We start from the raw sequence: 17860 nt of genomic DNA, 5'->3' as shown, positions 1-17860 counted from the left end.
GTCCTACCGTTTGCTTTCTTTTAAATAGTTACTCCGAGCTTCACATCCATCCGTGACGGCTGTGGCCCGTTTGACTTCCTGTCCGGTTTCTTTGGTCCAAACGTTTTGTTAATCCGTCTCGTCTTCCCACAGCTTGTTTCAGCAGTCACTGAATTCAAGTCTCTCCTCTTGAATGTCGCTTGTTCGTATTCACATGTTATATTCCACATGATCTCCTGCACTAAATCTGGGGTTAGAAGAGCTTCTTGGCATTAAGTTTGTGTACATTACATCCCACGTCTCTATCTGAGCAAGTCGTCCGGAATTCCTGGGCCTCAGAGTCTGTAAATACTTGGGAGAGGGAAGGTTTTGGGATAATAACTGGATTGATTATTGGAGTATTCATTTCCCGTTATTGTCAGAGGTTTTCATAATCGCATGGTTCAATTGGTGGCCACCACCACGATGGGACCATCCTCCGCCTCCTCCTCCTTCTCTTCCAACGACCGTACGACGCAGGGCGTGACGTCGAACGGTATTCTCTCCGCCCTGGACTCGCCCGTCTGTGCTGGCAGTCCTGGACTGGAGCCTCTGGTCGAGGAGGCGTCTTCCTTCAGGGGCGACGGAGTCAGAGAGCACGGCTCCGGCTCCAGGGTTAATGTGACCTCTTCTACCTGTTAAGAAAGGATCGTTTCAGACACTGAAGTCCTTCCTCGTCACATGCAAGTGAAGCTTTGTGAAAATCAGAAGCTCAGTTTAGTCAAGATTGTTTCTAAAACACAGTCAAGACTTCATTTTCATCTTGTATGTCTCAGCTTGGGGGGAAAAAAAAAAAAGCAAACCATAGAAATTCCTGGAAAGTGTTTTGATTGAACTCGCCTTCGTCAGCTCCTCCTCTTCCTCTTCATGCTGCTCAGGGATGCCTTCGGACTCGGGCTCGGCCACCGTCTCCACCACGCCTCCGGCCATGTCTGCCATCTGTGCACTCAGCTGCCCGACGATCTCCACCTGAAAGCAGATGCGTTCACTGACTCGCGGTGCTCTTCTGCACCGATTTCAAACTGGACGGGAATTCGACAAAGTTGCACGTTTTCAAATCATCAGTCCTTCACTTGAGCTCCAGCACTCCTGATAACAGGCAACAGAAAAGAAGAATGAAAGATGCACAAACGGAAAAATGAGCTCTGCTCTCCGCACCCGGTTGGGTTTCCCTCCGCGGAGCTTGAAGGAGAAAGGACACACACTCAGGTTGGTGCAACAGACACGGATGCTGAATCCAAATGCCTCGAGCTGTAAACTTGCGGACTTTGTGCCATGCCACTCTGACAAACCAGGCTGTATTACAGATGTCTGTTTTCAAACTCCATCAAACCCACTTCAGGCTGTCATGCAGACTCTTGGCAGTGCTCCATGCAGACCTCCACCCTGTCTCCTACCTTGCCGGCTTCCCTGGCAGCTCATCACTCACTGCTCTACAGATGTGTGCTAATTAGGCCTGCTGATATAAACAAAGCCACATCCATAGGAAGAAAAATTAGAATGTCAAAACATAATGTACAACACAAAGAAGCCTCTTCAGGTGCAGAATACTAAAGAATTCAATGCGAGCATTATTGATATTTAAAAAAACAAAACAAACAAAAAAACCCTTAACTTCCCACAGTCGGGAGGGACATGCCGTCATGCTCATGATGTGACCGTGTTAATCTCAGTTACTGTGTGACTGAAGACAGCCTCTATCCCTCTGACTCTATATGCAGTCACGCAGCTCTGCGTCCTTGCAAACTGTCATATCTGTTCTGTCAGAACGTATTACACCGTCATCTCGTCTACAGCCACAGTAATCCCATTATTTGGATTCAGCAGGCGAGCCCCTACCTGGTGTGCCTCAACCTGCGCCGCTCCCCACAGGTCGGCCAGCCGGGGGTGAGTGGGGGGCCCGAGGCTGTGGATGGTGCTGTTGGGGGTGGCTTGGAGAGAATGGGAGGCACTGTGTAGCCTGGGGTCAAACGTCTGCAGACACAGTGGAGAAACGGGAGAAGTGAAGACGAAACTCGGATATCAAACGGCGAACGGCCACATTTCTTGAAGCGTGGTAGGTGTAATCCGAAGGCTTTATGTCTTCAGAGTGTCTCGTCGCTGTGACATCTCGAGGTCACGCTGACATTGGAATGGACAACTCGTTCCATTAGTACCGATTTTCCTCACATTTACACTTGTCTGTACAGCCATTAATGTCAGCTGCAGCTTAGCTGCTTGACGGATGGAGACGTGAGCGAGGCGGCAGTTCCAGGAACAAAAATATCGCCACCTACTAGAATATTTAAAACGCCCACAGCTCCCGACATTTTGAGCGGCTTAATAAAGAACAACAATGGTACAGTAAGCTACCGCACACAAGTACACGCACGTTGTTAAAGCTGCATCATGACAAAACAAAGACAAAGCGTTTTAATCATCCACTATTTAAGTTTGTCCCAAATTCTACCGTCTTTCAGTTTACCAGCTCCTCCTGATACATCTTCACATAATCAGTTCGAGAGGAAACTGAAGAGAACAGCAGTGAAAAGAATCAGGCTTGTGTGTACGATGCTTCAGAAAACTGACTGATGGTAAGGCTTTAGAATAAATGTGATGTGAAACGTCCAATAGTCTCCTTCTCAGAGGAAACCATATTATACACACACGCAGTAAAGCTAACAAGCTTATTCCCATTGTGGTCTCGGCTCAGTACACCTCTTCTAAGACACGGTCCCTGACCTTTTCAAGTTATTATTTCATAACCCTCAGTTATTTAATGAGCTCTGAGAATGCACCAATGCAAGAGCAGCCGACGGAGCTGAAAAAAAAAAACTCCCCGAGTGTCATAGTTCATCATGACTCCCTTCATTTGCAGAAAAGCTTCCAGCAGCCTGAGAGCTGAAACTCAGCAGCTGATTTACATCAGAAGGACGTCTTTGACATGCAGGACACGAAGCCATGAAAAATTGAGCTTTTTTGTGACCAGAATGGAGAGATATGTAGTCTTTTGATTAAATGGGAGACCATTTGCTGCTGTCAGAGTTGTCAGTCGAGGCTCTGCCTGGCTACACTGGTTTCCCATTTAGAATTGACGGGCCAGAGCTGCTTCTTGCTGTACGTCACAGACGAATGCCGCCTTCACAAGGGCAAGGCTGGTAGAACTGAACCCTGGCTGGTTTTTGCCATTTCCTTTCAAATGAATGGCTGGTTATCAGGCTTTCTGCAGCAATTTATGATGGCACATTCATTAAATTTGTTTGTTTGATCAGGAAGACATCGACAACACTTTGGCCTCTGGAGGCGATCATAGTTTGAAATTGAAAATCGGTTCACATAAGGACACGAATGATGCATCAAGCTACACTAAACAGATAAAAGATACATCACCGGCGGCTTTTTATCTAAGAATGACCAAACACAAAGCCAGTGTTGCATTACTTCAGGACAAATAATGGTTTCAAATGAACAGTGTTGTGTAAGTTTCTGAGGTAACATTTGATTCAAAAGTGGTTTTTACTTGTGACTGCAAATGAAAACGTGTTACTTGGAAAACTTAAACTGTTGTTACTCGTAACAGTCCCACTCATTGAAACCCGTCTAATTGTTGTTCATATAGCTAAGCTGTCTGCTCTGTTCAGCTTTAGTTACATCGTAATAACAATAACAAAAAGCACCAACACAGAAGATATAGGCTGATGTTAATGTTGCATAGAGTGGGATGTCTTTCCTTATGTAGTCATAAGTTAGATCAGAATTGTTATACTGAGTCTACTCAAGCTTCAGTAGCTGGAAAGCTTTACAAATTTTTTTTTTAATAATGTGGTGCTGCCAAAAGTAAGGGGAATTACCATAATTTGTTATTTAAATGGTTTTACTGCAATGCAATTTAATGTTCATTTCCAGACTGTTCATCCAACGGGATCCTGTGGAAGTGTTACGGTGCATTGTGTACGGATTCTCTGCAATTAAAAAGGATGTACATGTACACACTGCACATGTTCAAATACACTTGAGCTTCACATTGCTGAAAACAGGCCCTCTTGTTGTCTGGGTTATTGAAACTCTGTCTTTGCAGCTGCCATATGAATACACACACACACAGACACACACACACACACACACACACAGGAACTTGGCAGCTGGTTAAGGATACCGGAGCACTCTGGAACTCTGGCAGCGCAGTCCTGCACATTCACCTGAGCAGCCGCCAACCAGACTCCCTCCACTGCCACTCGCGGCTTTGCCAGCTCCTCTGCTGCTGTGTGTTTACAGTAAAAGCCGAGGTGGCAATGCCGGCTATCTGAAAGCCCCCCTCAGCACACATCTCATAGACGGTGTGTGTAGGGCAGACCTGATACTGCAGGAGCTGCTGCTGCTGGTAGTGATGAAGCTGTTGGAGATGCTGGAGTTGAGTCTGCTGCTGTAGGGCGAGATGATGCTGCTGGAAGTAGCCTCCTACTGTCCCCTCGTACCCCTCACCGGGTGTACCGCCTGCTCCACTGCTGCCACCTGGAACGGAGAGAAAACCTCTCACACCAGCTGCGTAGACTATCAAATAAATGCATGAAGACTGATCTGGGCGGATGCAGAGAGACATTAAACAGCAGACTCAAAGTGACCATGGTAAAAATGGACCCGTATCCTGAGTGCTGACCTGTAGCCATGATGTAGGAGCCTGCGGCAGGCGAGGCCACACCCGAGGGCTGGCTGGTGATGGGGTCCCAGGCGTCTGAGGACGACAGGCAGTACAGGCCCTGTGAGACGTACGTGTGAGGCCAGACGTCCGCAGAGGAGTGGTGGAGCACCTGGTCTGTTGCAGAGGCGGTGGGCGCAAGGGAGGAAAGATGGTGAAGGATACTGGAGCGATGTGGATAAACAAAAATGTGTGTGTGGCACCAAAACAAATTAAATACCAAGTGTGCTATTAAATTCAGCTTCTTCGGCTCCACTTCAGACAGATGGACTCACTCAGAGATGAAGATGCATCAGACTGTTTGAGTCATGTGAAGATTTAAGGCAAGAATCAAGTACTTTATGGGGACATTAATTTCGTCACTTTTGTTTTCCCTGACAGAGATAATTACACGCACAGCTGCATTGATGATGTTTCTTTTCTTTGTTGTTTTTTTAGCATGAGAAAGAGATGCATAAATTCTAACCCAGGCTGTGTTTGGTTTGAAAAACATTCAGGTTGGATTGAGGCTGCATGGTGGAGGAGCAGTTGGCTGTGATGCCTCACGATAACATCTGGGTTTGCCTCTGGACTTATTTCTGTGGAGTTATAAAGTTCTCCTTCTGACTGCATGGGATGTCATTGTGCTGCTCACAGATTTTAAAGGTGTACAAGCATCATTTTGAAAACGCGTTGCTGAAATCTGAACGTTACTCATTATGCTTCTATGAAGCAACATAAACTGGAATCATTCTGACGTAGGGCATCATAAAGCCATTCATCCATTTATCGAACTGAGGTTGAGACGAGTTAGTTGCAGTCCACTGTGGTCGGTTTTCCAGTGGCTCCAAAGACAAAGACAAAGAGACAAACAACCACACAAAGTCACAACTTGTGGTTCTCAATTAACTTCAAATGCATGATTTTTTTATTACGAGAGGACACTAAATTAGAGAGAAAATGCAAACTGGCACAGAAATGTTGCCAAGGGCACCTTGAATAAATATAATAGAACCTTGACAAGCCTTTCTGCAGTGTTTTTACAACCACAAAGTTATAAAATACTCAAACTCTGTAACAAAAAAGGTCTTTTCAGTCCTAATGTCAGTATTAAGCAGTTTTATATTAGTGATGTACCTTGTTAATGTAGCTTGCTGGATGAAGCACACAGCAGAGCCCATATGGTGGTGTTAATGAGAGCAGGGCGAAGTCCTTGTGTTAACCTACAGGGTCCCTCGGGGTTTGGACAGCACTCTGCTAAACACCAGCAAGTATGGGAAAAGAAGACATTTCCCAAGCGAGGAGATGGCTCAGTAAAACCAGCACGCTCTATATGTATATATTCAAGTACTCTAAAGTTCACTTTTGTCGTGTGGTGGAAGTTATTTACAAGTTACTTTGTGATTACAGTTAATTGACACTTCTTTAAAAAGGTAGTTTGATTTAAATGCGAGCAGCTCATCGCTTGGAGAAGTTAACAAAGAGCAAACATCGTTTTATTGACTGAACTTCTTATTTGGGAAAGTTTTTCTGACGTTACTTGAAATGCTCCTTGTGCTGCGAGCGGCATTGAGCTCTGTGAGTCAGTCTGATGACTAATTAATATATTGAGTTCAGCTAATTGTGGTAATGTTACAGGAAGACTGGGTTAGTTCACTAACAATTAAACAACTATATCAGCTATGACACTGATACTAAACATAACAGATTGTGAGTGGGCTGAGAGACCGCAGCTCTACATCGAAGTAACGAGTTCCACACAGTTTAGGTATTGCAAGTGAGTCCCCCACATAACTCATTTTTAGCTTTTCTGTTGTGAAACGCAAAACTTTTCTGAAATGGAAACACAAAAACAAATTATTTTTTTTACTTGAAACATCGTGTAACCACTTCCTGATTTGCTCCTTCAATAATGAGTTAACTACTTGTCATTGGTGTTACAAAAACAGTGTTGCTTAATGCTTTATTCCAATCACTACAGAGGTCAGACGGGGTTTTCTAGTCTTCCCTCAGAAAACTGCTCTTGTCCCTTCTTTCTGCCTCATCACCCTTTGTGCCCTTAAACTAAACAGTTTCCCAGCTTAGGCTCAAGTCAGAATACGAGTTCTCATCTTCCAACTGTTTTTATTTCATTAATGCGAGTTAAAAGAAATAGTGGAGTCCTTTCACCTTCACACATGTGATAACAGCTTGTCATTTAGATGGCGAGTACATTCTGCAATATACACGCCCGTCAGAGCGTGTCCTGATATTTCAGGAACGACAGGCTGTCGTGTGGATTTGTCGTTTGAAAGTTTTTGGAGCAAGTGCCCAGTCGGAGTGAGGGACACAAATGTGCAGCTGTGCACCCGCTCTCGCCTCTCCGCCCTCCAAAAGTCCTTTACAGCTGGCCGGAGCGGCTGTTTTTAGCTTCTAACAGGACTTCTCATCCATGCAGAGCCGGAGCGTGTTTACTGTGCGGTCCACAGACATATGAGGGAGTGCGAGGCGTGTCGGATGCTCCTGGCAGGTCTGCCGTGAGGATGCAGTCTCTGCTGTGCTTTAACTGTGTTGGTGTTGCGTACACATTGGCTTTGCTGTGCTGTACAAACATGAATGACTCATCAGCCGTTGGCTCATATTTAAAGCCTAACTGGAGTTGTCAAACAAAACTACAGTTTTGTTTTTTTGTGTGTGTTTTATTCTCGGCTGCCATTGTGCTAAAGTACTCCTGTTGACAAAATGTACTTCAGTCGTTTTATCATTTATCTTTAAGTATCTGGTCATTTATCTGTATTGTTGTTTGTGGGTTTTTTTTAACTGTGCTTGTCACTGATGGTGGTGAACTATATCAGTGGCAGTACAAAAAGGAATAAAAGTCTTGTTTTTCGATTAAAGTAACACATTCAAGCATAAAAAAAAGTGGACATTCACAAGCAACACAACAATCGATGTTCCTTTCCATATCAAACTAATCCAGCCAGTGAGAAGTTGTCAGAATGAGACAGGCCTTCGCCATAGTAGGAGTCATAACCACCAGTTGGAGGCTGGCTTGATTTGTCCTTGTGTTAAAGATTTGTACTTATTTCTCTTCAACAGTAAAATAGTTTCACCCAGGTTTCGGGGTGTGTTGACGCTGGGTAAAGCTTCGGTACCTCTGCTGGTGATGCTCTCCTGGTTGACCTCACTCAGGTGAGCGACGCTGCCCTGGTTGGAGCCGGCGCCCATGCTCTCCCCGTCCATCGAGTTCCAGCCAAACAGGGTTGCTTCAGAAATCGCAAACTGCTGCATGATGCCTGCGTGCGGAGAGCAATGAGAGGCAGCAGCAAGCAAACAACTTCTAGAACGCCATGTTTATTCAGACACTTGGAAGGGAAGAGTGAAACGGGAAGAGAAGACCGGGTCCTTTCAATCTTTACAGTCTCACTCTGTGTGAACCCGGGGCCTCACCTGCGGCGAAGCGAGCCTCCTTCTCGCCGTCGCTCAGGTCACTGTAGGCGTCGTTCTCCAGCCTCCTCTCCTTTTCCCGTTGCAGGTTGGTGTGGCCGGCGCTCCCCATCGGCCCCGCGGACGGCTTGCCCCAACTCTGCCACTCGATCATGTGGGCGACGCGACCCTGGGCCATGGCGGTGGGCTTGGTCACCTTGTCCTTCATGGAGCGAGACACACCTGCAAGGAGATACGCGGGGCGCAGCAACACACACACAGTGTCAGCACTCCTTCTGGCCTCTACGGACGTCTGCCGAGGCTCGGGGAAGGAAGTAGAAAGATAATGAGGGTGTGGGTGATGCAGACGAGCTGTTTACTACGGGAGACCATAACGGAGGATTTGACAGTGAAGATAATGTGTTCATGTGGATGAATTCAGGTAGTTTTGAGACTGATGGTTATGACAACAAACTTGCACCTTTTTTTCAATAGTTTGAAGTTTCCTGTAGGTGTGTATATATCCCCCTGCCTTCAGCCATAGCCAGCTGGGAAGATAAATGCAGAGGCTTTTATTTGAAGTGTTTGTTTTTACTGTAAACTGTCACATCTTCCCGACACTTGTGGTTTTAACTTTACATTATTCCATAGCTTTTTACTTATTGCTATCAAATTTAAATCAGATTCAGTCATCTGATGTAAAAAAAAAAGTTTATATCCTATTTATTTTCACTTTCAATCTTATTTTTTGAGTTGCTTTGATATTTAGTAATTAGCAATGATGCATTATGCACCAGTTTCCTGTTACTTCAGCAGTACTACACTGATCTCCAGCCTTTAAGTCGCAACCGGTTTTTAGGCTTCTGTGAAAGCAGTGTAGAAAATCTGCTGTAAACATCATCAGCAACCTCATCAAATCTCTCTAAATTTGTCTCATGTCAGCTATTTACTGCATGCCGATTATGTAAAAACGAGCGCAGCCGCCATGTCATCTTCCCGTCACATCAGTCACATCGCCGCGTGCTTCTCAGATGCTGAGGATGATGAGGATGATGATGAGTTGTGTGTCGGGATGCTCTGTGTGAGATTTCGCCCCGGTTCCTGATGAGAACCTATTCAAGCGTTCATAAAAACTTCAGAATGGCTCATTATGTGCCGTATGTGTGTGCTAATTCACGCCGCATGTCGCATTCTTCCTTCCTGCGACGTCTCGGCGACAGGTTAATCCAGCAGCTGCAGCTCTCACTGAAGATTAAATCCAAATAGTTTCCACAAATACAGATTTTGAGCCCGGCTGGATACGTTTCACTTGACTTGGAGAACATCTAAATCGCCTCAGGTTCATTAACAGCTTGCAAGTTTATTTGTTTTCATGCGCAAGCAAGTCTTTCAGGTTTCAATATAAGTAGAAGCGTATTATTTAAAACATGGATTTTTTATTTCTTTGAATTACTGCGCAGTAATTTTGAGGTGAAACAAATCTTAAACTCTCCCACTGAAAGTGTTTTGCTCTTAAATCTTCACCCAGTAATTTGGTTAATATGAATTATGTATGAATTAGCTTAAGATACACCTCCTTCTCTCAAAAATCAGTTTTGTTCTGTGTGTAATAACATGACTAAATGATCAGATATGTTCACTATTGGTTTTTTTTTTTGGCAGATGTACTTTATTTCTTATCTGGTCTCACAGTGAGAAAACTCCTTGTTCAAGTCCTTCTCTCAGTGCATTGTGGGGTTATTGTCATGGTGTTTGTATGCGTTTGTGTTTATATGCTGACTAAGAGAGTTGATTTTGAATCACGTCTGGAAAAAAAACAGGATTTGATAAATAAATTATTTTAAAAACATGCTTCTTTTACCAAAATTATAATAAATCGTAACATAAATCCGGAGATTTGCTGGTTTTTTTTCTTCCACAGAACGAGTCTGTAGTGATCAGATCAGCTGAAGTTTTATCTCCGATAGTTTGCCGACTTAAAGGAGGACCAGAGAAACGCCGACGAGCCCACGCTAATCACGAAAGCCATTCGTCATCTCCCAGAAAATGCAATAAAAGAGGTTCATTAAACTTCACATAATTAAAGACGAGTTTAAAGTAGTCCTTGTCCAACAGCACGTCTCCACCCAATTAAGATGCAAATATACGACTCAAAGCGGGGAAATATTCACCGAGTCAAACGGGCACTGAGAGGCTGATCGATAAAAAAATTAAATTAAAATCAAGCAGGCATGAACAAACAGAGATGACACTTTGGAAATTGTTCCCCCCCACGGTCCATGGGGCGAGTTACAGGCTGAGCTATAAATAGACTCAGTCTCCCCCCCCCCCCCCCCTCAGACAAAGGGAGCCAATCTCATGCGAAAATCAAACACTCCCTGCAGAGCCTAATTGGGGATGGAAATAGAAATCGAAAGAATGAGGGATGAATGATGAAGGAGGGTGTTGGGGGTCTCAGCTCGTCTCAAATACATATTCTACATATTCTATTCACTGGTAAGTGAGAGAAAAGTTACACGAGTGCACCAGACACGACAGAAACGAACACAAACACTTTGAGGCGTCAAACGATACAGAGCACAAAGCACGAAACACAGACGGCACCAGCCGCGTGGCGTCGTGACCAGTGTTGTGACTGTTGCACTCTGGGGGAAACGTCGTTCTGTCGGTCTTCTCGCAAATATGCAGAACAAGTATTTACTGCGGCCGTAGTGCTCATGCACAGTAGCATTTCCACTGCCTACAACGGAGACGAAGCGATTCCAGAAAGTGGCGTTTGCGCTTTTTTAAAAGTCGACTGAGTCAGAGTGTTTTCAAAAAGTCCTACTTTGGGAGCCATTATCAAAAAGGTGTGTTTTCAGTGGCTCTGACCATCGTTGTCGTGTAAACAGACACGCAAGATGCAATGAAAGTTTTACGTTTCAAAACCAATCATCATGTAAACGGGTTCATAGTAATGTCCACATAGATATATTGTTGTAATGATTAGTTAAATGGATAATCAGTTTAATTACTTTTTCACTCATTAAGTTCAGCTGAAGTCAAATCTGCAAGTTTGCAGTTCTCGAATGAAATATAATTTATCAATTAGAGAGCATGAAGTGAAAGACCGCAGCTCTCCAGCTGTTCATGAATAATGAGCCTATTGGTCTTTGATAACTAATAAGTCCATAGTTGTAATTTAGTTGGTAACAAACCAAAGTGCCAAAAGTTAAGTTATCACATCACCGTCCCGTCGTTAATGTTTATAGCTCTGCGAGCACGTGTGTGTGTGATTTCATTACGAAAACAACCAACAGCACCTCCCGGTGGCCCTACATGAAAACTACATTGTTTTCAACGTTTCTGTGTAAACAGATATTGTTTTCAAAACATTGCAGTGTTCAAGAATAACTTTCTCAAGTCGCGAGCTGTTGTTTTCTGTAACTCGTAGAGAAAGAAGACAAGATGATAGGATCTTTTAAAATTTAACTTGCACAACACTGGTCACGACGTTGCACGAAATAGCCACAAATACCAGACGACACCACCAAAACCACCATCACCAGCAGCAGCAGCAGCAGCAGCAGCAGCAGCCCTGCGACAGTACGACACACCGCAGGTCCCAACACGCCTGTGGAGATGCTTCAGTGGCTCATCAAAGTAAGTAAATCTCACTTACTTTAGTTTCTCTGAAATCAAAGGTCTGATTGAATTCCCGTCAATGACTCTGAAGTGAGTCTGTCATTGACGTCTGCAGTTGATATCAATGGAAGAGAGAAAGGGGGGAACGTAGGGGGTGATATATATAAGGGAGGGGGGGGGGCACCCACAGGGGCGGCCATGTTGGTTCCAAGCTCCTCCTCCACCTCCACCTCCACCTCCTCCTCATCCTGCTCGGGAGTGAAGTTGTCTGTTGAGACAAGCTCTTGATTTATCAAATCTGTCGCTCATGACAAACTTAAAAAGATCATTTTATATTCTCTTCAAGTGTGTCAACTTGAACGGCGAAGTGGAACAAGCAAATCTCAAAGTGTTGCACTCACATAATAGAAAAATAAGTATTCATTTTGTGAAATAAAAATTTTCATTTGCCTCAAGATTTGATCAGAAGCGCTCCCATACTTGACTGTGACTTACAATAACTCGGGAAAAAAACACACTAGAAAGAGTGACTTTAAATAAAAAAAGTTAACTTTTCTTCACTTTCATGTATTTTTCTAAAGTTGTAGTGAGTGAAAAGTCCCCTACAAAGTGTTTTGTTCTTCAGACAAATTACTTATAAACAGAATAATCAAACCATTTTAGGGTCACAGTAGGTCCACATTTAAATATTTATATATATTTTAAGTATGCTCTTTTTCAGTGTGACTGAAGCCTGTCACAGTGTTGGTCCTTATGTCAGTTATTTCAACTTGCTGGAGTTATTGTGCATAATCATTTGAGTCCTTTCTGGACAAAAACGGCTCAATGACACCAACAAAAGCATCTTTTCTTTGCATCCTTTTTTACTTCTTTTCTTTTTGTCAACTTCCAATATTTAACCAAGAAACCATATAAATGTTGTATTTATGTCGCCGTTGAAGTTGCAGCTGAGTTTCCACTGGATTGAGAGCCACCGCAAGTCGTCCTCTTTCTTGAACGCTACAATATTTACCTTTAACTTACTGACACGTAGAAGATTTGAAGCACAGTCCTGAAAAAAAATTGCATCTACTTACTTAAAATGGTTGTGAACTGAACAGTGTAATAAAATAGATGGAAGATACAGTAGTGGCCATTAATAAAAAGATTAGTTCTAAACAGCATTAGTGCTGTAATCAAGGTAAAAACCTTAAAATTGAACTAAACCAAACTGCTGTGACACACGAGAAGAAAACCACCAAAATGATCTTTTTACACAGTCGGGGGCGGGGGGGAAACAACTTACAGCCCCCATCAGAGCTCAACAACAACTTCACCCCTCGCTTCCGCCACTCCGGAGCATGTGGAGGCAACATGGGGGCTGTTTTACCATCTAGCAGCACAGACACACACCTGACACACCTGACAGAGAGGACTTAGCCAGGGCACCGATCCCATAGGTGTTAGGAGGCTTCCTCTTCAGACGAGGCAGAATGGAAGTCGTGTCCTCCATGGACAGCTGAGAAGAGAGAGAGTGAGAGAGAGAGAGAGAAGGGGAGGAGAAGAGAAAAGATGAAGGATACAGGAAATGTAAGGAGGAGGAGGAGGGTGGAGATGAGATAAAACGGAACACAAAAAAAAATAGTGAGGCGCCAGGGTAAAAAGACATAATAGGAGTCGATGAAGGAAAGGGAAAATGGAATAAAAGAAATTGAGGTGAAGGGAGCAGATGATTCAAGATTCAGGAAACAGTTTGAGGGAAACGGAGAGAGAGGGGGTTGTAATGGAGGGAATAAGAAAGGAGGGTTAATTATTGGAGCACTTTGTGGATGGCTAACAGGGATCAGCGATTGAAATGGAGTGAATTGAGCTGCAGTTTAAATGCGGGGGAAATGTTTGAGAGGTGATTCGTTTTAAATAGGAGAGGTTGGTGTTTAGCATAATGAAAAACTTGAGGCAGCAGTTCAGAGCTGTGAATTGTGGGTAGAAAACAATGAACACACAAACGTATAGGTTCAGTTTGGAGGGAAAACGTTTTTTTTCCTCCTGTGTGTTAGATAAGATAATTGTTCCAACAAATAATGACCCAGTTACTCTTTTATTTTCTCCCCCTTTCTTTTTTTAATGAAATCAAAGTAAATGTATTGATACTGAAGAACTGAAGTGTCTCAGGTTTCTTCATTTTTCCACCTGCTGCTTCTTCAGCTCAGTGAAACGTTGACAATGAAATATCTCTTTAAACAACAGAGACTTCATGTGGAAAACAGGCAGTGAAATCAATCCATAAACATCAAGTCAAATTATTGTAATTTCTCCCAAAATGTTTTTGACCAGAGTGATTGTTCAGGTTATGGAACCACACACACACACACACACACACACACACATCCTAAAAATGTCGATACTTGTCTGATAATAGTCCAAAATTCCCAAAAAATAAATAATGAAATAGTTTGAAATTCAGTCATGATGAAATCCTGCTGACGTACAGTCACAAACAAAGTTTGCACTTTGTCTAAATGAGCAAAAAAGGTTAAAAAAAAAAGTTTCAGAATTCCAAGTTGTAAACAGTTCATGCTCAGAGGAACCCCATCAAGAATGAGCCTGAAACTATTTTGAAAATAATAAAAGGAAGGAAAACTAAGATATTCTAACATCTGTTTAAATAAAAGAACCAATTAAAACTAAAATAAACCTAAACCGAATCAAAAAGTCCAGTTTTGGTTTAAATCAGGTTGGTAGTTAAGAACTAGTCTGAAATTATTAGAAAACTCATCGAAAATCTGACTGAAATAGTCGAAAACGGAGTCCTGAAAAAAATTATTTGTGTGTTTGTTATTTATACGAATGAATCTAAAAGATACCAAAAATGTGTCTAAATTCAACCCACAACATTTTTACATGGAAACTTGCAGATCATTTCATTTGAGAATGTTTTTAAGTGTGAAAGTAGATTAAAAATCACTCAAACCAAGACAGCAATAAATCTAAAATGTACTTCATAATAGAAAAACATCCCATCAGAAACACAAAATCTAAACTGCAATCCTAAAACTAGAATTCAAGCAAACCATGTTTACAGTGGGGAAAATTTTTTTAACTCTTTAAGTGTCTCAATTTGTGTCTTTAGATGATTACATTGGTAAAAGAAACTGATGTTTCCAGGTGTTTCTATTTCCTTTTATTAGTCTAAAGTTAAACTGATGCATCAAACACAGTCAGACCACCTCAATATTTAAATGAGTGTTTAATCCGGACAGATTAGAAGGAACTGGTGACAAACCAACACAAACCCAGACACAGAGACCTGCTAATGTACTCAGCCACACAGACAGATGTGATGTACTATTTGGACTTGAAACACATTAATTACACTGTAAAGTCAAACTGATTCCATCGGATCCCTCTGCGGTGTGCAAGTGGAGTGTCATCCCAGTGCTATGTGATGTGTTGCGTTTTCTCTGCGTACAGCCGAAGAGTCATTTTGCTCCAATCTTCCTCCATTGTTTGAGTTTAAATACATGCAGTTCAGTACAACAGACATGCCAGTTTTCAGTGCACACTGCACAATTCAAGCATTGTGCCTCTATTCTTATATTTTTCAACACATTTATCCATCTGCTCCCCTGAAAAATCCAGAAAACTGCATTTTTCCTTCTTTTTTTAACACATAAACTGTCCAACATCCTATAGATTCATAAATAATACAAAAGCAACATATTTCGATATTCAGTAGCATCCCTGATAAAAGGTGCATCAATCAGCATTTTTTTTTTTTTTTTTTTAATAAAAATGGCAAGGAATGAATGAAAGAAAGCGATGCAACGTCAGGTTAAATTGTTCACACTCGTCTGTGAGGCGTTTTTTTTTTTAGCCTCCTTTCCCTCGTAGTTAAACTTTTTTATGGCTCATTTACTGCTTTGTGGAGTCTCACTGCTCCCAGCAGCGTCGGCTCTCCGCTGCTCACATTAACCCACGCTGCTCTGCCAAACAAAGCAGACAGACGGGGTTACCGACCGGCTGGTCAGCGAAGTGGAGCTTTAAAACGGGGCCAACGAGAGAGCCGGAGCAACGTCGAGGCTTTGCTCCCAACATGAGACCACAGCGTGATGGAGGCTGCAATTACTAGAATGATTCTGTGCTGAAAGTTCACAGAAAACTAACAAATCAAACCGTTTAACCGATCATGTCCCACGCAAGCAGTGTTGAAGTTTAGAGGATCATCGACGTTCCGGTACTTTGTTGGAAGCTCCCTTTGTTTTGCTGACTCAGCATTCATAAGCTAAAACTCAGGACTCGGCTTGTTATTTGAGATTCTGCAACACTTATTTCTACAGCCTCTCATATCTGCCAGTATATTTTCCTCATGCGCTCAGACACACAGCAGAGGAGCCCAGTTCCTCCGTTGACATCTTCTTTTCTACTCCATATAACTGTAGAAGAGCTGCAAACACTTAAATCTGTGGCTCAGTTGCCGTTTATATTTTGTCAAATTTAAACAAGTAAAGAAACTATGAATTTTTGTGTAAGAATGTGATTGACGCTCCTCATTAGGTTGACACCCTGGGTTGTTCTTTTGTTTATTTCAAGAAAAGTAGTCTATGCCATCCAAAGTTCTGTAAACTCCAATATAAGGTTTTCTTGGCTTATTTGCTGAAAATGTATAGTTTTTAAAATAATGCGATCCTAATGAAGGAAACGGATGGAAAAGCGAGTGACTATTAGAAATTCTGTCTGAGTGGAGGTTCACAGATTTAGTTCATAGATCATAGTTCACAATCATACCACAGATTGTTTACAGACATACCAAGGTGTGTGCTTTTATCTATTTGTTTTGTGCTCCGACACCAAGTAAACACTTTCGACTGGCTACAAATGGCTCCGACTTCCAGGGTTTCTCACTTCAATCCTTAAAATCTGCTCAGTGTTCAGGTCAGAGATTGTCTCTGTATAAAATAATTTTTTTTCCAGACCTCTGCGGCGTAAACCAGAAATGTGTCTTGCACGAGATTACTTTGCCTGCGGGCGGCTCAGAGTCGAACCAAAATGTGCATTGTGCAAATAAATTCTGCTGAAGGTTCAGAAACAGTTGAGCCGTGATGCTCTCCATCCTTCCGGTAAAAAAAAAAAAAAGAAAGAACTGGGACTAGTGCGGAGGCTTCAGCCGCGGATAAGATAAGCTTATTACAGCCTGTTATCTGCGGCTCTGTGTATATATGAAGCTTGCAGTACAGTAGATTAGCAGAGGGCCAAGAGAGGAGACGGACGGGGGAGAGGAGTTTAGGGAGGGGAGGAAAGAAGGAAAGGGATAAGAGAAAGAGAGAGAGAGAGAAGCAGCAAGGGGGGAGGAAAGATAAGAGGGGGGAAAGCGTGTCGGGAGAAGGTGAACGGATAAACGAGTGGGATGTCAACTTACGTACATAAAGTCCAGGTAGCCCGAGTGACGGGGGGGTGACAGGAGGAGAAAAAGAGAGAAAGAGCAAAAATAAATTCAAACAAGGAGACTTACATTGATTCCTTCCCAGGAAAACTCGGTACAGCCAGGCTGAGGGAAGGGGGAGAAGAAAGGGGGGGAGAACGGTGAAGGGAGGTGCAGTGAAGGAGGGAAGAAAAGTGGAGATTTAAAGGGGGATGACGAGGTTTCGGGACAAAGTAACTGGACTTTATTAAAGAATCATGTAAAGTTTCACATTAATTTCAAAGTACTGAAGCAAAATCTTTTTTGTTCTTGCAAAAAAAAAAAAAAATCTAATCTTGACGTTTTCTGTTTGAGACGACGCAAATGAAACTTTCACTTTGTGGAAAGTGAGTCTTTTATGGCAACATCGAATCGAAGATTAGGAAACATTTCATCTGCATTTAAAGGCGCCGAGTCAGCAGATGAGTTCGGAGACGGTGTGCATGTGGGCCAGTTGTTTGTGTGGAGCGGGAGCTGCAACGTGGACGTTGCGTAATCGAGTGTGTGTGTGTGTGTGTGTGTGTGTGTGTGTGTGTGTGTGTGTGTGTGTGTGTGTGTGTGTGTGTGTGTGTGTGTGTGTGTGTGTGTGTGTGTGTGTGTGTGTGTGTGTGTGTGTGTGTGTGTGTGTGTGTGTGTGTGTGTGTGTGTGTGTGTCGCTGTGTCTGCACGTTGTCTCCTGCCCTGTTGTCTTTGTCCATCCTCACGGCCCCACGAACCAGGTT

At 43.0% G+C, this 17860-nt stretch overlaps 1 protein-coding gene across 1 annotated transcript; it reads right to left on the bottom strand.

Annotated features, from left to right (window-relative positions):
• Positions 1–368: 368 nt before the first annotated feature.
• On the bottom strand, positions 369–17207 carry LOC308144511 (uncharacterized protein). The gene is made up of 9 exons (XM_080515635.1): positions 17190–17207; positions 13094–13199; positions 8102–8320; positions 7807–7947; positions 4655–4810; positions 4352–4509; positions 1858–1992; positions 855–987; positions 369–649 (listed from the first exon to the last, which is right to left on the bottom strand). Exons 2-9 carry the CDS (start codon positions 13191–13193, stop codon positions 423–425), a joined length of 1269 nt encoding a protein of 422 aa, XP_080371761.1. The 5' UTR covers positions 13194–13199; positions 17190–17207; the 3' UTR covers positions 369–422.
• Between the last annotated feature and the right edge of the window lie 653 nt (positions 17208–17860).

This window comes from Blennius ocellaris (assembly GCF_963422515.1).
Source record: "Blennius ocellaris genome assembly, chromosome: 20".
Taxonomy (NCBI): domain Eukaryota; kingdom Metazoa; phylum Chordata; class Actinopteri; order Blenniiformes; family Blenniidae; genus Blennius; species Blennius ocellaris.
The sequence above is the reverse complement of the archived record's forward strand: the minus strand, read 5'-3'. Positions and strand labels throughout refer to the sequence as shown.